General features: G+C 43.8%; 1 protein-coding gene across 1 annotated transcript; it reads left to right on the forward strand.

Moving 5' to 3' along the window:
• Positions 1–917: 917 nt before the first annotated feature.
• LOC308475819 (acetylserotonin O-methyltransferase-like) lies at positions 918–11064 on the forward strand. The gene is made up of 8 exons (XM_081003237.1): positions 918–1144; positions 2987–3161; positions 4102–4231; positions 4735–4803; positions 6719–6837; positions 7822–7962; positions 9203–9325; positions 10819–11064. Exons 1-8 carry the CDS (start codon positions 1073–1075, stop codon positions 11025–11027), a joined length of 1038 nt encoding a protein of 345 aa, XP_080859363.1. The 5' UTR covers positions 918–1072; the 3' UTR covers positions 11028–11064.
• The last annotated feature ends 4941 nt before the right edge of the window (positions 11065–16005 follow it).

Consider the following 16005-nt stretch of genomic DNA (forward strand, 5'->3'; position numbering starts at 1 on the left):
TTGTTGTACTCCAGGTATTTTGGACTGTAACTCCCATCAGCCCCAGTCATTGCAGCAATGGTGACTGGAGCTAATGGGAGTTGTAGTCTCTAAGTAGGTGAAGGCTGACTTACCTGTTGCAGACCAAAGTTTATGGGAGGTTATTAGTTGGGCTGTTTCATTTAGCTTGCATATGTTACAATATGGATGCACCAAAATATACAGTGGTACCTCGGGTTAAGTACTTAATTTGTTCCAGAGGTCTGTTCTTAACCTGAAACTCTTCTTAACCTGAAGCACCACTTTAGCTAATGGGGCCTCCTGCTGCCGCTGCGCCACCGCCACGCAATTTCTGTTCTCATCCTGAAGCAAAGTTCTTAACCTGAGGTACTATTTCTGGGTTATCGGAGTCTGTAACCTGAAGCGTATGTAACCTGAAGCGTATGTAACCCGAGGTACCACTGTACTACTTTTAAAATATATTAGTTTTGATACTGTTAAGAGTGATTTTTATTGTGTTCCCCCTTCTCCCTGCCCCTGGAAATCATCCATGTACTTATAAATGTTTGCTGCTCTGTGGAAGTGTTATGTATCTAACAACAAAAACAGGATTTTTTTTTTATCATGCCAATATCTTAAGCTTCACAGAGGCATCGCTCTGTGGGAAGCATAATGTTTTTATACTACCTGGAGGCTGGTGCAAGCATATATTTCAGCGAGGGAATATGTTGTCAATATCTGGGTGTAGCAAAATGTACTGTTTGTGTTTTACATTTCTGTTGTGCTATTCTTTTTTTGTAAACCACCCTGGGATCATGAATCAAGGATGGTATAAAAAATACCTAAATAAAGAAACAAGTTCAGTTCCACAGAAAATAACTTTTGGTATTTATGATCCAGTTGTCGCAATTAATTCATCCAAGGAAACTTATCAAGTATCCACAGAGTCTGTTTTGATTCCAGCTAAGGCTCTCTTGATATGTTCAGTGAATACAGCACAGCAATATTGCAAGCATTGGTGTGGCACTGAGACAAGAGTGGTCTAAACAGCAGAGGAAGACTTCCGTGTGTCTGACAAGAGTACTGAAGACCGATGGACTCTACAGAAGATATTGAATCTATTAAGCCCCTGCTTCAATACAAGTACGGATGCCTAGTCTCAAAGGTATGATTTGTGGGTAATGTCTATGAATAATGAAACTCTCAAGGGTTTTCTACATATGAATGGTGGTGCAATTAAAATTCCTGTCTTTTCTGAACATACTTGCTTCCCCTTTTGGAACTTGGCCTAGTTTTGATGTTTCTTTTTGTGGTAACATAAAGTGAAGGCACTTCCAGACTCTTACTAATTTGGGGTGGGATTCACGTAAAATACCAGCAAATGCAGGTTACACAATTACAGCTGATTCATTGGGAAGTTTTGCACAACAATCCTGCTCCCCGCAAAGGATGGATTTGTTGCAATAAGTAAAGTCATAGGAAAATGTGATAGGAAAGGGTGAGATAACATTTTCTTTGACATAGTGCTATCTAATCTCTCTGAAAACAATAGGAATGAATGTTCAATGAACATGTCATCTGGAAGCACCCTGAGAAAACGTTAATGTGGGTACAACACGTTCATTATAGCAAAATTTAATACATTTTTAAAAATGTTTCATTAAATGTGCATTCCAACTAGGTCATACTAACTGAGGGCATGTTTGAAAAGACTGTTTTTCCATGGGCATAGTTATGTTGGGGGGGGGGCAGGCTTTATGTTAGTGGGGGGGCAGAACCTCAGTTAGATAATTTTATTTTACTTGATTTAGGGAAGGGGCAACTGCCTGGTCAACTCCATTCCACATTTCACTATTTTAATTTCTGCAATGCCATTTAATCACAGTTTAAAGGACGCAATGCTAACAATCTGCTTCCAATATATGAAGCACTGAAGCAATCAAGATCTGTTTTCCTGCTCTTATTGCATGATTTGTACACGGGAAATAGAAATAGGGAAGAAATACCAGATTCTCCATTTATTCTGTTGGAACGCGTGAGACTTGGATAGGCTAGACAAAACACATTGCAGCCGATGACTGTCACAAATGCCTAGCTTCACCCAAACATCTTGCGCCACTCTGAATAAAAAATACAAGGAACTCGTCTGTTTTCTCGTTACTTTTGCCCTAGAGAACTTCGTGCAGAATGGCTTTACGTTTTCAGTGTCAAAACTAGGCCAGATTCCAAAATGGGAAGCAAACATGTGCAGAACAGACAGGTACATTTTAATTGCACAATGTCAATAGTCAGGTCTCAGGCTTTTGTGTTCAGGCATAAACTAACACGGCAATCCCCTATTGCCAGAGGTTCGCAAACTGTGATCTGCAGACCACAAGCAGCCTGTGAGCTTCAGTCAGGTGATCTGCAATTACTACATTCATTCTTTGGTTCCACTTTTCCTTGTACATTCAAGGTAACTAACAACAGATGTAATACAATGCAGCAGAAACCAGTAAGCTCTATATTTTGACTCTGTGTGCTCCAAATGAGGTTGCCCAACTGTGCATGTGCAGTGCAGACTGAAATGTACACACCGCCGCTTAACTGTGTATTTCGGTTTTAAACCAGATGCAAGCTGGTTTGAAAGGAAATGCATCAAACAACAGTGTTTCTCAAAAAGCTACAAGATACAGATGGATTGTGGTTCATGTCATGTGTACTTGACTTTAAACACCAGAGGTGGAAGCGTGCTGGAGCCAGCGTAAATGGTAATGTGTACACAGCCTTTGTGTCTCAAAAACATCTTCTCTCAACATCCTTTCTTCCTTCATAATTGTGTATCAGGGATGGGGAGCCCATGATCCTCTAGATATTGGACTACATACAGACTGTGGCTGATGGGGAACACAACAGCTTCCAGAGGTCCATGGGTTAACCACCACTATGTAGATGGCCACAGGTTCTCTATCCTTGCTGTGGATGACCTGGATTCACTTTTGTAATCCCCACCCCCATTTATTTCCAGATTATGTTTACTGCTGCTGAGTTGGGAGTATTTGACCTGCTTTTGGAATCAGGCAAACTCCTGCCTTCAACAACTATTGCTGAACGTCTGGGCACCAGCTTCACTGGGATGGAGAGGCTGTTGGATACCTGTGTGGCCTTAAAGCTCCTGCGAGTGGAGAGGACGGGCAGCCAAGGTAACCACATTGGAAGGAAGAAGCAACTCAAGTTGTTTCAAAATTCTGACTCACGTGTAGCTGAAGATGACTGTTTTCAGCCACCTTATCTGCTAAAGTGTGCAATGGTGCCATCAGGACGCAACTTCAGGACAGATGCCCAAATGGAGCAGGTCTACCATAACTGGAAGCAGATGAAGTCATGAACATTGCCATCTAAATAAGGGAGACACCTAAGAACCTAGAGGCGCAGGAAGCTAACATTGGTCTATCTAGCTCAGTATTGTCTCCACTCTGACTGGGAGTAGCTCTTCAGGGTTTCAGATGGGGTCTTTCCCAGGAGGGCTTGTGAAAGGGGTGCACATGCCAGCAGGGGCCCCCAGACTTTTTTTAAAAGGAAAACCGGACGTTTCTGAAGAAAGTTAGAGCACAAAATGCAGAGGTAGCTCTAATGCTTCAGCACTTGGCAGGCAGCACCATTGCTGAGGATGCTTGATTACTTAATCACTGTTATTATCAGAGGCAGGAATGTTGAGCACCCCCACCTGGGACTCTCCTAGAGTAGCAGTAGCAGAAGCCAGAGGAGGATGTAGGAACAGGAGGATGCTTGTTAAAGCTCTGCCTGGAAGCACCTTAAAACACAAAGCACTCTCTGGCTAAAATCTAAGTTGAATTGTCTTAAATAATAAGCTTTTGAGCTCACCCATTAGGAAATGAAATGGAAAGGAATGTCATCACAATTATAGCTAATGAACTTGATGCTTTGCTCATTTCTGAAGAATTACTAGTTTGTGTAGGAAAGGGATGTTCACTTGGCTTCATCTTACTACTTTCAGGGCTTTAGATAATTTATTTGTGAGTTGTTGCTTCAGACATTTTGTTCACACAGTTGCAGTTAGGGAGAAAAACTTGCCTTCTACAAAGGTGTGAAAACATTGATTTCTTTTTCCCCGTCTATCAGCTCTTTATGGAAGCACAGATTTTTCCAATCTCTACCTTGCTGAATCGAGCCCAAAGTCTCAGTATCATCATATGATGTTCTTCTCTGAGATCACATTTCCGAATTTGAACTACTTGACAGATGCAGTGAGGTAAGAGGATGGGTGTGGGTGTCTAGCTCTGTGTACTCATGTAGAAAATGGCTCTGTGCAATGAAATGCTGAACTGCCTTTGGAAGATGATTGCCATGAGGGAAGTCAAGATGCCAACTGTTGAAAGTGATAAAGCTAAGACAGTGTAGACATTTTTAGCTTAGAATGCATCTAAGTTGTTCTTTTTCTCAATTCAGATAAAAGCTGGTTTGGGAAAGAACCCTGTGATTTTTACAGCTACAGTTTAAAAGTGTTACTCAGACTCTGGTCTCTGGCTGTTTCTGGACTCCAACTCCCATCTTTCCTTGCTAGCAAGACCAGTGGTCCAGGATGATGGGAACTATAGTCCCAAAACAACTGGCAACCCAAGTCTGGGAAACGCTGGTTTAAAACAATACATGTAATGTATTCTGTTTTCAGGTGGTGGTGGGGAACATCTGGAATTTTCTTTGGTCATCATGCTACCTAATTTTCACTCAATTACAACAAATGTTCTGTTTCAGGCAAGGAAAAAGCCCAGTTGGGAAAATACATGGCGATTCATCTAGCAATTTATTTGATGTCCTTTTTAGGTAAAAGCAGGTTGGTTTTTTTAGAGGCGGGAGTTCTTACCTTTGAGGGAATGGGTGTTTGTGTGGACAGGTGGAGTCCCCCCACCCCAGGCAACCCCCGAGTGGAATAATGACTCAAGACAACGTGCTATGGGATTTAAACTGGCCACAACTTTATTAAGTTTCAGATGTAGGGAGACCTTGGCTCAGGCATTGGGCGTTTATCCTTCCCCGTCCCCAGCCAAGGATCTGGGAGACATCAGGGTTATCCAGAGTGTGTGGGGATTGGGCTGGCTCTGGAGAACATATGTTCAAGCAGAGAGCCCGCCCCCCGTTTCGCCGCCATTGGAGGGGAGAACAATGACAACCTCTCGGCGTATGGCCAATGCCTCCCCTCAACGGGGAACCCTGGGATCACCGCCGCAAGGGGGGCGTGGGTCACCGGTTCATGCTCCCCCCATTTAGGAAGATAGATTAAAGGATTCCGCCCAAGGCCTGAAACCACCAAAGTTGTGATGTTTTGCTACGGGAAAGGCAAAACCTGCCAGTGCAGGAAAATTCCTTTCTGGCCCTGACGTAGCAGCGCCTGCGCACCTGTGGAGAAGAGGTTAACCTGCAAAAGAAGACTTGACTGAGGGAGGGGAGGGTGGGAGAAGCTCTGGAGCCGACTGCTGCTTCACATGTAAGATTCACCTTCTGTTGTGGGGGCAGGATGGTCCCTCCCCTTACCTGGCCGATCCCCTGGCAACGCCTCCCCAGGCGGGATTGGACAATTGGCTGAGGTAGGCGGAGACCTCCAGGTATCCAGCCTGGGGAGGATGAAGCCAGCCTGAACTACCAGGAGCCGCACTGGGACCTGGGGGGCTGCGCATGACCACGCAAAAGGTGGCCATTTGATGTGGGGAGCGGTCATTCTTGTCAGACTGAACAATTGTGCAATTGTAGGAAACATCTCTGGGAATGTGCATACAATCCAGACGTCCCCCATTTCCCCCCTTTCTAGCATTTCTAGTATTTCTCCAGCAATGCTGGGAACAATGTTTTCAGTGGCCTTTGCCTGGGATTTGCACATCCTGGGCCAATTCTGGTTGGATTTCAATCACAACTGGTTAGAGCACTTCAGTCACCCAGACACCATGGGACCAGATGCCATGGGGCTCTTTCCTATTTATTTGACCTATTTATTGAGCACTTTGGTTGTTAGGAGCATTCCTGTTTGTCTGGTTGTGGGGAGATTACCCTATTTTTTGCTCTATAAGACTCACTTTTTCCCTCCTAAAAAGTAAGGAGAAATGTGTGTGCGTCTTATGGAGCGAATGCAGGCTGCGCAGCTATAACAGAAGCCAGAACAGCAAGAGGGATCGCTGCTTTTGCTGCGCAGCGATCGCTCCTGTTCTGGCTTCTGAGATTCAGAATGTTTTTTTTCTTGTTTTCCTCCTCCAAAAACTAGGTGCATCTTATAGAGCAAAAAACACAGTATTTGACAATGAACATTCTTCCTGCATCCTTCCTGATTTTCTTGCAGGCTGTTCATACATCCTTCCAGATAATCAGGTTATTCCTTCCACACATTTCAGTTTATTTCCCCATCATTTTCCAAACTGCAGCAAAAAATCAGTTTCTTTTTTAAAGTGGGTCTGTTGCACTGGAGCATTTTATTTCGTTTTAATTCCTTAAAACTGAATTTCCCAGTATGCTCTTCAGTCCTTCCTGTAAAACAATGACAGTCTAGAGGTGGCAATAAGTCATATATAGCTTTGGGCCAAGAATTTCCTGAAATCATTCCTTCCAGCACAGCAGTTGACAGAGCAATTGGGGCTTCATGGTGTTTGCCCAGAGCGTGATTGTGTGATTGAGAGTCAAGCCCTAAATTACAAATCAGGCTGCATGTGGGTATTGTTTCCACTTACCTGCCAAAGTCATTTTGAATCTACAGGTCAGAGGGCGAGATGAAAAGGTTCTCTCACAGCATGAATTCCAATTGGCATCTGTGGGGCAGAGATGTGATGGCTGCCTTCGATCTTTCTCACTTCCCACTCATTTGCGATTTGGGAGGTGAGTTCCAGAGAGGAGCAAGCTGAAAAGGCCTCAGCTGTCTTTCTTTTTCTGCCTGTCAACATCATGTGGGTGTCTCGTGTGTGCCCTATTCTGGTACAGTTTAGTCATTAACAGCAAAAAGATTCAAAACAAGACCACAAAAATTCCAAAGATGGGTGATAACAAGAAGGAACATATTGTTTCTGCTCTCCTCTTGAAAACATCCTTCAGTACTATTATTCTATTTGCCTCCCAGCTGTTTTCCTCTATTAGTTTTCATATGTCAGGACATGTTGAGTAATTTTTTTGGTCAAGTTCATCCTCTTGTCCTGCAGCATTCTTCTCCTTGACCTGTCTCTATCTGTTTTGAATCTGTTCATTCTAACCTAGTATTTCGCAAACTTGGGTCCCCAGCTGTTTTTGGACTACAACTCCCATCACCCCTAGCTAGCAAGACCAGTGGTCAGGGATGATGGGAATTGTAGTCCAAAAACAGCTGGAGACCAAAGTTTGGGAAACACTGGCTCTGTCTCCTCCCCAAACTTGACATCGAGGGTTATCCTTGCTAATCATTTCTGCCTATCCTTATTCTACCTGCAGTCTTTCCCCCCGCCCTCCTTGTACACAATGAATTGTGGTTGCTTTCCAATGCAATATCCTAATCTTGTAGTTTAATTTTGAAATGTTCTATTCTATGCTACTCCAAGATATTGTGTTACGGTGGGGAGGGGGGGGAGGATATGGATGCCATAAATAAATAATAAAGTATTCCTCCAATGTATTGTGTTCACATATTTTGATCTGCTTATATCCTGAATAATCTGTGGCACAAGTTCAATCCTGTCAAATCCCTGAAGCTACTCAGGTGGTGACGTGTGTCCCTGCCCATGAAATGGTTGGAGAGGCACTTACCTGAGGTGGTGTCCTGATATTTTGCACAGGAGTGTTTGAAAGAAGCTTTGAGAAGTTTTCATTTTTGTTTTTCCTTGTTCTCCCTTGAAGGAAGTGGCTGCGGCTTGGCTAAAGAATGCATTGCATTGTATCCAAACTCTACGGTGACCATTTTCGACTTACCCAATGTAGTGGAAATGGCAAAGAAGCATTTCGTATCCCCAGAAGAACACCGGATTACTTTCCATGAGGGTAACTGTGCTTGGTTCTGATGTGTCATTACCAGGGATACCATGTCCTAGGGGCTGAGTCCTCCCCCCCATATTTTTGGGGAGGAGGGTGGGATTCTCCCATGCTCAAAGGAGGAGGAGGAAGGAAAGAAGAAGAGTTTGGATTTGATATCCCGCTTTATCACTACCCGAAGGAGTCTCAAGGCGGCTAACATTCTCCTTTCCCTTCCTCCCCCACAACAAACACTCTGTGGGGTGCGTGGGGCTGAGAGACTTCAGAGAAGTGTGACTAGCCCAAGGTCACCCAGCAGCTGCATGTGGCGGAGCAGAGAAGCGAACCCGGTTCACCAGATTACGACTCTACCACTCTTAACCACTACACCACAGTGGCTAAGGTAGAGGAGGAGGTGGAGACGGAGGAGGCTAAGCACGGCACAGCTTCAGTGACTAATTCCTTCTCCTCCTCTACCTGTTGCAGAGAGGAAGGAGCAGCGAACCAGTCGTGGTGGTAGGAAGAGGGGGAGGATTCCCCCCCCAGACATTGAAGCTGCACTGCCACCATGTTTGGCTCCTCCCTGGCTCCTCCCAATTTCTTGACATCACACGTGCGACATTGGGGCATTGCCCCCTCCATTCTTGCTCACATAGGTACCAATGCCCTGGGACCTTGGGTGCCCAAGCACCCACAAAATTACCCATGAAGGGGCTGGGCACCCACAAATTTCAGTGCCAGGGCCAAGCTGGTACTCCTGTTCCCTCAAAAGTTGGCTCCTCAGATCATTAGATCATCTTGGAAAGGAAAGGAGGTATGGTTAGACATAAAACATCCCATATTCACCTACTAGAGAGTAAAATGGATTCAGAACAAAATCCAAGTGTGGTTGTGCTTTGAGCGGTGAATTCTGCTCCATAATTCTGCTTATTCCTTTGTGTTAGATAATAGTCATATCCATGCCTTACATTTAAATCTCTCTTTACCACTCTAACAGTCAAAGAGTCCTGGGAGCTTAGTTTGTTCAGGCTGCTGACCTTACATAACTACAGTTCCCAGCACTCTTAGCAAACTGTGGCGTCCAGAACTCTTTGAGGGGAAGAATGTCCTTTGAACGTGCCTTGAAGTTATGGTGTGTAAAAAGCCTTAGAAATCAAGAATGACATATTCTGCTGGCACCAGCTTTATAATCAGGGTATTTTTGAAGGGTAGCGCTCAACTATTTAATTGGGTGCTTGCTTTAATTTACCATCTACCCATTTTATTACAGGGGATTTTTTTAAAGACCCAATTCCAGAAGCTGACCTCTATATTTTGGCTAGGATCCTGCATGACTGGGACGACGAGAAGTGTGTGCAGCTGCTAACCAGACTCCACAAGGCCTGCAAGCCTGGTACGTGTGCTTATAAGGCAGGACTGGCCAAAACTGGAGCTGTGGTGGGCAATAAGTGCATACCCTCCAACATTTCTCTGATGAAAATTGGGACGTCCCATTCCATAACGATAATTTTACTATTTATACCCCGCACATCTTACTGGGTTGCCCAAGCCACTCTGAGCAGCTTTGAATATATATAATAACATAATAAAACATTAAACATAAAAACCCCTTCTCTATACAGAATTGCCTTCTGATGGCTATGGGTTGGATAACTCCATACCCGCCAACATTTCTCCAATGAAAATAGGGACGTCCTAAGGAAAAGTGGGACATTCTGGGATCAAATCAGAAACCAGGACAGCTTCTCTAAATCAGGGGCGTCCCTGGAAAATAGGGACACTTGGAGGGTCCGTAAGTGAGCCAGAGCTCGCTGTATGCATTGCCTACAGAGAGGTTTTAAAACAAGTCTTGAATTGGGTCAAGATTGAGGTTTCATTTGTAGGTGCTTTGAGTGTCCTGGATGAACAGAAAAAGTGGGACTGAAATGTTTTCAAAAATATATAGAGAGTTTGGCCCAAAGTTGGGAAACATGTATGTGCACAGTCATGGCTTGGGCCTTGGAACAGATAGCCCCGTTCAAGTTCTAGTTATTCTGAGCAGTCCAGAGACCAGAGGCCTCAATCATTAACTCCTCTGTTGACACACTGGCACCTACAGTGAGATCTCAATGCTTCTGATTATTTTCTGGTGCTTGACGCTCCATCCCACTACCAGTCTGCCACTATAGTCCATTGGCTCCTCCTGCCCAGGATAAGAAAATACCAGTAAGATCTGGGACTTGTAGTTGTTGTTGATGATGATTTTATTATTTATACCCCGCCCATCTGGCTAGGTTTCCCCAGCCACTCTGGAGAGAGTGTATATATGATAGGGAGGCATCATGTCTCCCTCTGTAGCTCATACTACAAATCTTAGCATTTGCTGCATAAGTGCATTCTTTCTCTTATAAAAGAGCACCTCCATCACAATCTGACTAGAATGTCACTTCTGTATCAGGGAATTAAGTTTGTGCTGTTAAGGTTCTGTTGTTGTCGGTTTTTCTCACGGTAACAAGGTTCCTGTTTCATTTGTGCCACCCCTGCCCATGTGTGTTCCTAAGCTAGGAACTCAAGGTGAATAGTTGTAGCAACTTGCATTATCAAAATTCAGTAACTATAGAAAATGCTGCACCTATGCTGAGCACATTTCAGGCAGGCTACTGGAGCGAAAGTGGTGGGGAAAAGAACATTCTATGAATTATAATTCACAGCCTGCTTTGGTTGCCACATAGATCTTCCATTTTTATACAGTAGGGGCACTCAGGTTAAACTGCTTTTCGTTTGACTTGAGCTTCTGATCCCAGGATGCTTGGAAAGATGAAGCTGAGCTCTTTGAACATGCTGTCTCAAAAGAAGTAATGGTCTATCTTTCGTTTCCCTAACTTAATGAAATATACTTTGAAACAGGTGGTGGAGTATTAGTGGTGGAAATAGTTCTCAACGAGGACAGAAGTGGGCCATTGGAAGCACACCTCCAATCCATGATGATGTTGCTTCATACCGAAGGAAAAGAGCGAACCCCTTCAGAGTACAATGCGCTCTTCAGTGCTGCTGGCTTCAAGGAGTTTCAGCTAAAGAAATGCCAACTCTATGATGCCATTTTAGGAAGAAAATAATGTTTCCCCTGCATCATTCCTGTGCGTTGTCCAGAGAATGCTAGAACAATAAAACTTGTTGTTATATCATCTATTTATCTTTCGGCTGTAGACACCCGTTTATTTCAAAACACCAAAACATGACACTTTTTATTTCATAAACTCCAAGGTCCCTTGCAGTAGAGTTTGAATATCAAGATACTCTTTTGAAGTGTGGTTGAAGTGCTTGATTCCAGAATGTTTGCAAATCTTTCCATTTGGTCTGTTCAGGGACAAAAAGATTTGCAGTAGTAGCCATCCTAAATGACAGGTAACACCATTTAGACGGTGGCTTGGGGAAAAATATGGAATAAAGATCTAAAGTTCACTGCTTGTTATACATTAAAGGAAAACTTCACGAAGATGTTTTATAGATGGTACATGACCCCCAGCAAATTCGCAAAAATGTACAACACAAATTCAAATATATGCTGGAGGTGCAAACAAGCTGAGGGAACAATGTGCCACATGTGGTGGGGCTGTAAAAAAATTAAAAACTTTTTAGATACCATCTATGAGGAGCTTTAAAAAATGTTCAAACAAAACATTTGCAAAAAAACCCCAGATAGCTTTCCTCCTAGGCATTTTGTCAACAGACATCCCAAGTGATAAGAAGAGGGCATTTTTACAATAGCTGCGAGAATGTTGATTGCCAAAAATTGGAAGGGAAAGAAAATTCCAACGAAGGAGGAATGGCAGATAAAACTATTTGAGTACTTGGAACTTGCAAAGATTATTATTATTTTTTTACCAACCACCAAAACACAAACAGTGAAACCCCCCAGATAGCTGGGGGGTATTGGGTATACATATTCAATAATATACATATTCAATAATATTCAATAATAACATATTCAAATCAACCATATGTACACTTCTATATACCTTAACACGCCTCCTAACAAAAGGTTTATTTCACTTCTAACATTTTAATTGCCCCAAATTGTTCAAACCTACCCAAATAATTCAATATCATCTCAAACCAATCCTCCTCTTTCTCTCTTTTTTTAAAAAGATTTTTATTGATACAACAAGAAAAAAGAAAAAAGAAAACAAGTACCAAATTACACACAAGAATAACCATAGACACATAATTTTCTTAGCAAACAATAAAACATATATTGGTCTTAAGACTAAAGACCTGACCTCCCGTCTATTCCATATTTCAATTTCATATTACTTATTGCCAATACACACTTTTATCATAATTCAACTTATTCTTAATAAATCTAATTTCTTATATCTACCAATCCTCCTCTTTCTCACTGACCTTAAGCCCTTTCATTCTATGTGTCTTCACAGTTAACAGTATTCTAAAATTATAATATTCAGTTTTTTCCTCCATTGGTTCACCCCTAGCTCTTCTGCATTTTTCCAATTACTCGCTATAACCTGTCTGGCTGCAACTACCATCAATTTTACCCATTTACATTCCTCTTTTGTTTTTAACTTGGTACTACTCAGGGTAATAAGAACCACTAATTTAGATATTTCCACATTCCTTCCCACAATTACCGATATTTCTATACCAATCTGTTTCCAAAATTCATTAACTAACAGACAATCCCACCACATATGACTGTACGTTCCCATCACTCCACATTTCCTCCAGCAATTCTTACTTCCAGATTTTGTAATATGATATACCGGTAACCTTACTGGTGTATAATACCATTTTTGTACCAGCTTCAACCCCTGTTCCTGGATTATCCCAGAGGTCGCAACAAAGCGTGGTTGCCAAAAGATTCTTTCCCAATCTTCATATAAAATCTGTTCCTGAGTATCTAACTTCCAATATTCTTTCAAACTTTCCTTTGGTGATTTCCCTTTGTTTAATAACACCTTATACAATTTTGAGACTATTTTGGCCCCCTCTGTCCTATATCCTTTCACTAATTCTTCGAAGGGTGTAATGACCGCTCCCCGCTTAAAACGGGGGGCGCCCTTTGCGTGGACGCGTGCAGCCCCTAGATCTGGAGTGGCCCCAACAGCATAGGCTTGGCTTTGCCTTCCCTCAGGTGTGATACCTGGAGGTCTCCGCCTACCTCAGTCAGTTGTCCAATCCCACCTGGGGGAAGCGTTGCCAAGGAGACCAGGCCAGGTAGGGGAGGGATTACCTGCCCACACAATAAAGGGAGGATCTTACCTAGGAATCCTCACTTGGCTCCAGAGCTTCTCCAGGAAGGACGTCGCTGGACTTCCTCGCTCCTAAAGGTAAGCCTGGGGCCTTTGGCCTCCCCCCCCCCCCGCGACAGGGTTCCCAAAGGATAGTGGGGGGGGGTAATGGTTTTCAGGATCCCCTTTTAAAAGGGGATCCTTTTTCCCTAGGCCTCTGGAGGCCTGGCTGGGCCTCAGGGAGGCCCGGCTGGGCCTCGGGAGGCTCCGCGGCCTAGTCGGGCCTCCGGCGGCCCTGGAGCCTCCCCTGGGTGGCGGGGGCCTTCCTGCCGCCCCCCACGATCGCCGGGGGGGCCGCGGGCCATGCCAGGCGGCCTCCCCTGGCTCCAGAGGCCCAGCTGGGCCTCGTGGGGGCCTGACTGGGCCTCGGGGAGGCTCCACCACGTTGTGCGGCCTGGTTGGGCCTCTGGCGGCCTCGGGGCCTCCCCTGGGTGGCGGGGGCCTTCCCGCCGCCTCCGCGTTCCGTGGGGGGGGCGGGCCACGCCGCGCTGCCTCCCCCAGCTTTGGCCGGCCTTTTAAGGCCGCAGGGAGGCTCTGCCGCCTCGCACGTCCTACACTAGGCCTCTGGCGACCCTGGGGCCTTCCTTGGGCGGTGGGGGGGGACCCCTGCAGCCGGCGGGCATTCTCGCCCCACCCTTGAGCTGTGTGGCGGGGGGTGGCGCCACATCACGGGGCCCTGCCAAGCTGCTGTAGGACTGGTCCCTGTTGGTCCCCTGCTGTAGGACTGGTCCCCTTTCCTTTGGTGATTTCCCTTTGTTTAATAACACCTTATACAATTTTGAGACTATTTTGGCCCCCTCTGTCCTATATCCTTTCACTAATTCTTCGAAGGGTGTAATAATTCTTTTACTACATTTTTTAACTTCTTCTTCTTTTAGCAGAGAGGAAATTTGTCTTTTCTGTAACCAATTAATTGTATTCCAAATAACACTTTCCTGTTCCAATGTACCTTCTGTTATATTCTCCATCTCCTCAATTGAGATTTCCTTTAATTTATCCCCTACCTCCTTTGGGATGAGCTCCCTTAACGGGGCCATTTTACCATAATGCCACATTTTGGTAAGGGGAGAGAGGTCAGGAAAAAGCTCCCTTCTCTACTTCTCCCATACCCAGATGGACCCCATAAATGTTGATATTTTATCTACTTCCCTTTTCCTTTTCCTCCTATCAAATAATCTTATTTTCCCTCCTACTACTTCCAAATTCTTCTGCTCAATACACCCCAAATCTTCCCCCTGTTCTCCCTCCAACCAAATCATAAGATGTCTCAGTTGGTAAGCTTCGTAATATAAGACCAAACTGGGAATCCCCATCCTCCATCTTGGATCCTATGATACCTATATCTACCTGCTGTCCTTGGTTTCTTGGATGCAAAAACAAACCTATTGATTTTCCCTTGCCACCCTTTCAATATCCGTTCCGATATGTGCCAGGGTAATACATTAAAAAGATACATTAATCTGGGTAACAAAAACATTTTAACTAATGCAATTCTTGTACTAATTGATTCCTTCCTTTTCTCCCATATTTTCAACTTTGATTGAATACCGCTCCAAGTTTTTTTTTATAATTATATTCAAATATTTTCTTCACATTTTTAGTTATCCTTGGAACTTGCAAGTACTTGGAACTTGCAAAGATGACAGAAGTAATCAGGAATCAAACAAATCAAAAGTTTAAAAAAGAGTGGGAGTATTACAGAGTGTATTTAGAAAAACATTGTTCCCAAGTAAAATCCTTAATGTGCTTCTATTAATTTTCACAAATTATACGACAGACAGATAGTGTATTTTCTACAATACTGGTGAATTACAAGGTAAAAAAGGAAGCAGTTAAAAAAGGAAGAAAGGACCCGCAGTGAGGTAGTTGGAAGTCACATTTAAAGAGTAGGTTATTTATTGGTAATTTAATGTATAGGTGACATACGATGTTGAATCTTTTTATTATGTATTGGTGTTTCTCATTTTTTCTCCCTCCCCTTTTTTGTATTTTAGTTTATTTTGAATAACAAATGGAATAGCTGTAATACTTAATAAAATCAATAAAGAGCATGGCAAGGGGGGGGGGTTGCACCAAGAGAAAAGAATGATTCCCTATGAACTCCCATCAGACCATCTAAAAAAAAGTGTGTTAGTTGAAGAAGAAGAAGAGTTTGGATTTGATATCCCGCTTTATCACTACCCGAAGGAGTCTCAAAGCGGCTAACATTCTCCTTTCCCTTCCTCCCCCACAACAAACACTCTGTGAGGTGAGTGGGGCTGAGAGACTTCAGAGAAATGTGACTAGCCCATGATCACCCAGCAGCTGCATGTGGAGGAGCAGAGACGCGAACCCGGTTCACCAGATTATGAGTCCACTGCTCTTAACCACTACACCACACTGGCTTTCATAATAGTGTTCTACTTGGAGTGAAGATGGCGAGGAACCTGTGGTCCTCCAACTGTAGTTAGACTACAGTTCCTGTCACCCCACCAATGACCATTCTGCCTGGAGATGATGAGAGTTGGATTTCAGTACCTAGAAAGACTCAATCTGAGGTCCATTTTATACCCCCAAATCCACATTCCTGATGTCGCTCATAGATAAAGATTTTGCAAACTAAGGAGGACTTCCAAGAACTGAAAAACTTAGATAGCAGAGATTGCCATCGTTGCACAATTATTCTACGCTGACCAAAGGTTCTTTCAGATGTATGGCCTTTAACACCAAGAAAATAGAAGAGACAGCACAGCTAACAGAGGGCTAAGGAATTAGGGAGGGCTAACATTCCTTTGCCCACATAGAA

The sequence above is a fragment of the Podarcis pityusensis genome (assembly GCF_964106645.2).
Source record: "Podarcis pityusensis genome assembly, chromosome: 4".
Lineage (NCBI taxonomy): Eukaryota > Metazoa > Chordata > Lepidosauria > Squamata > Lacertidae > Podarcis > Podarcis pityusensis.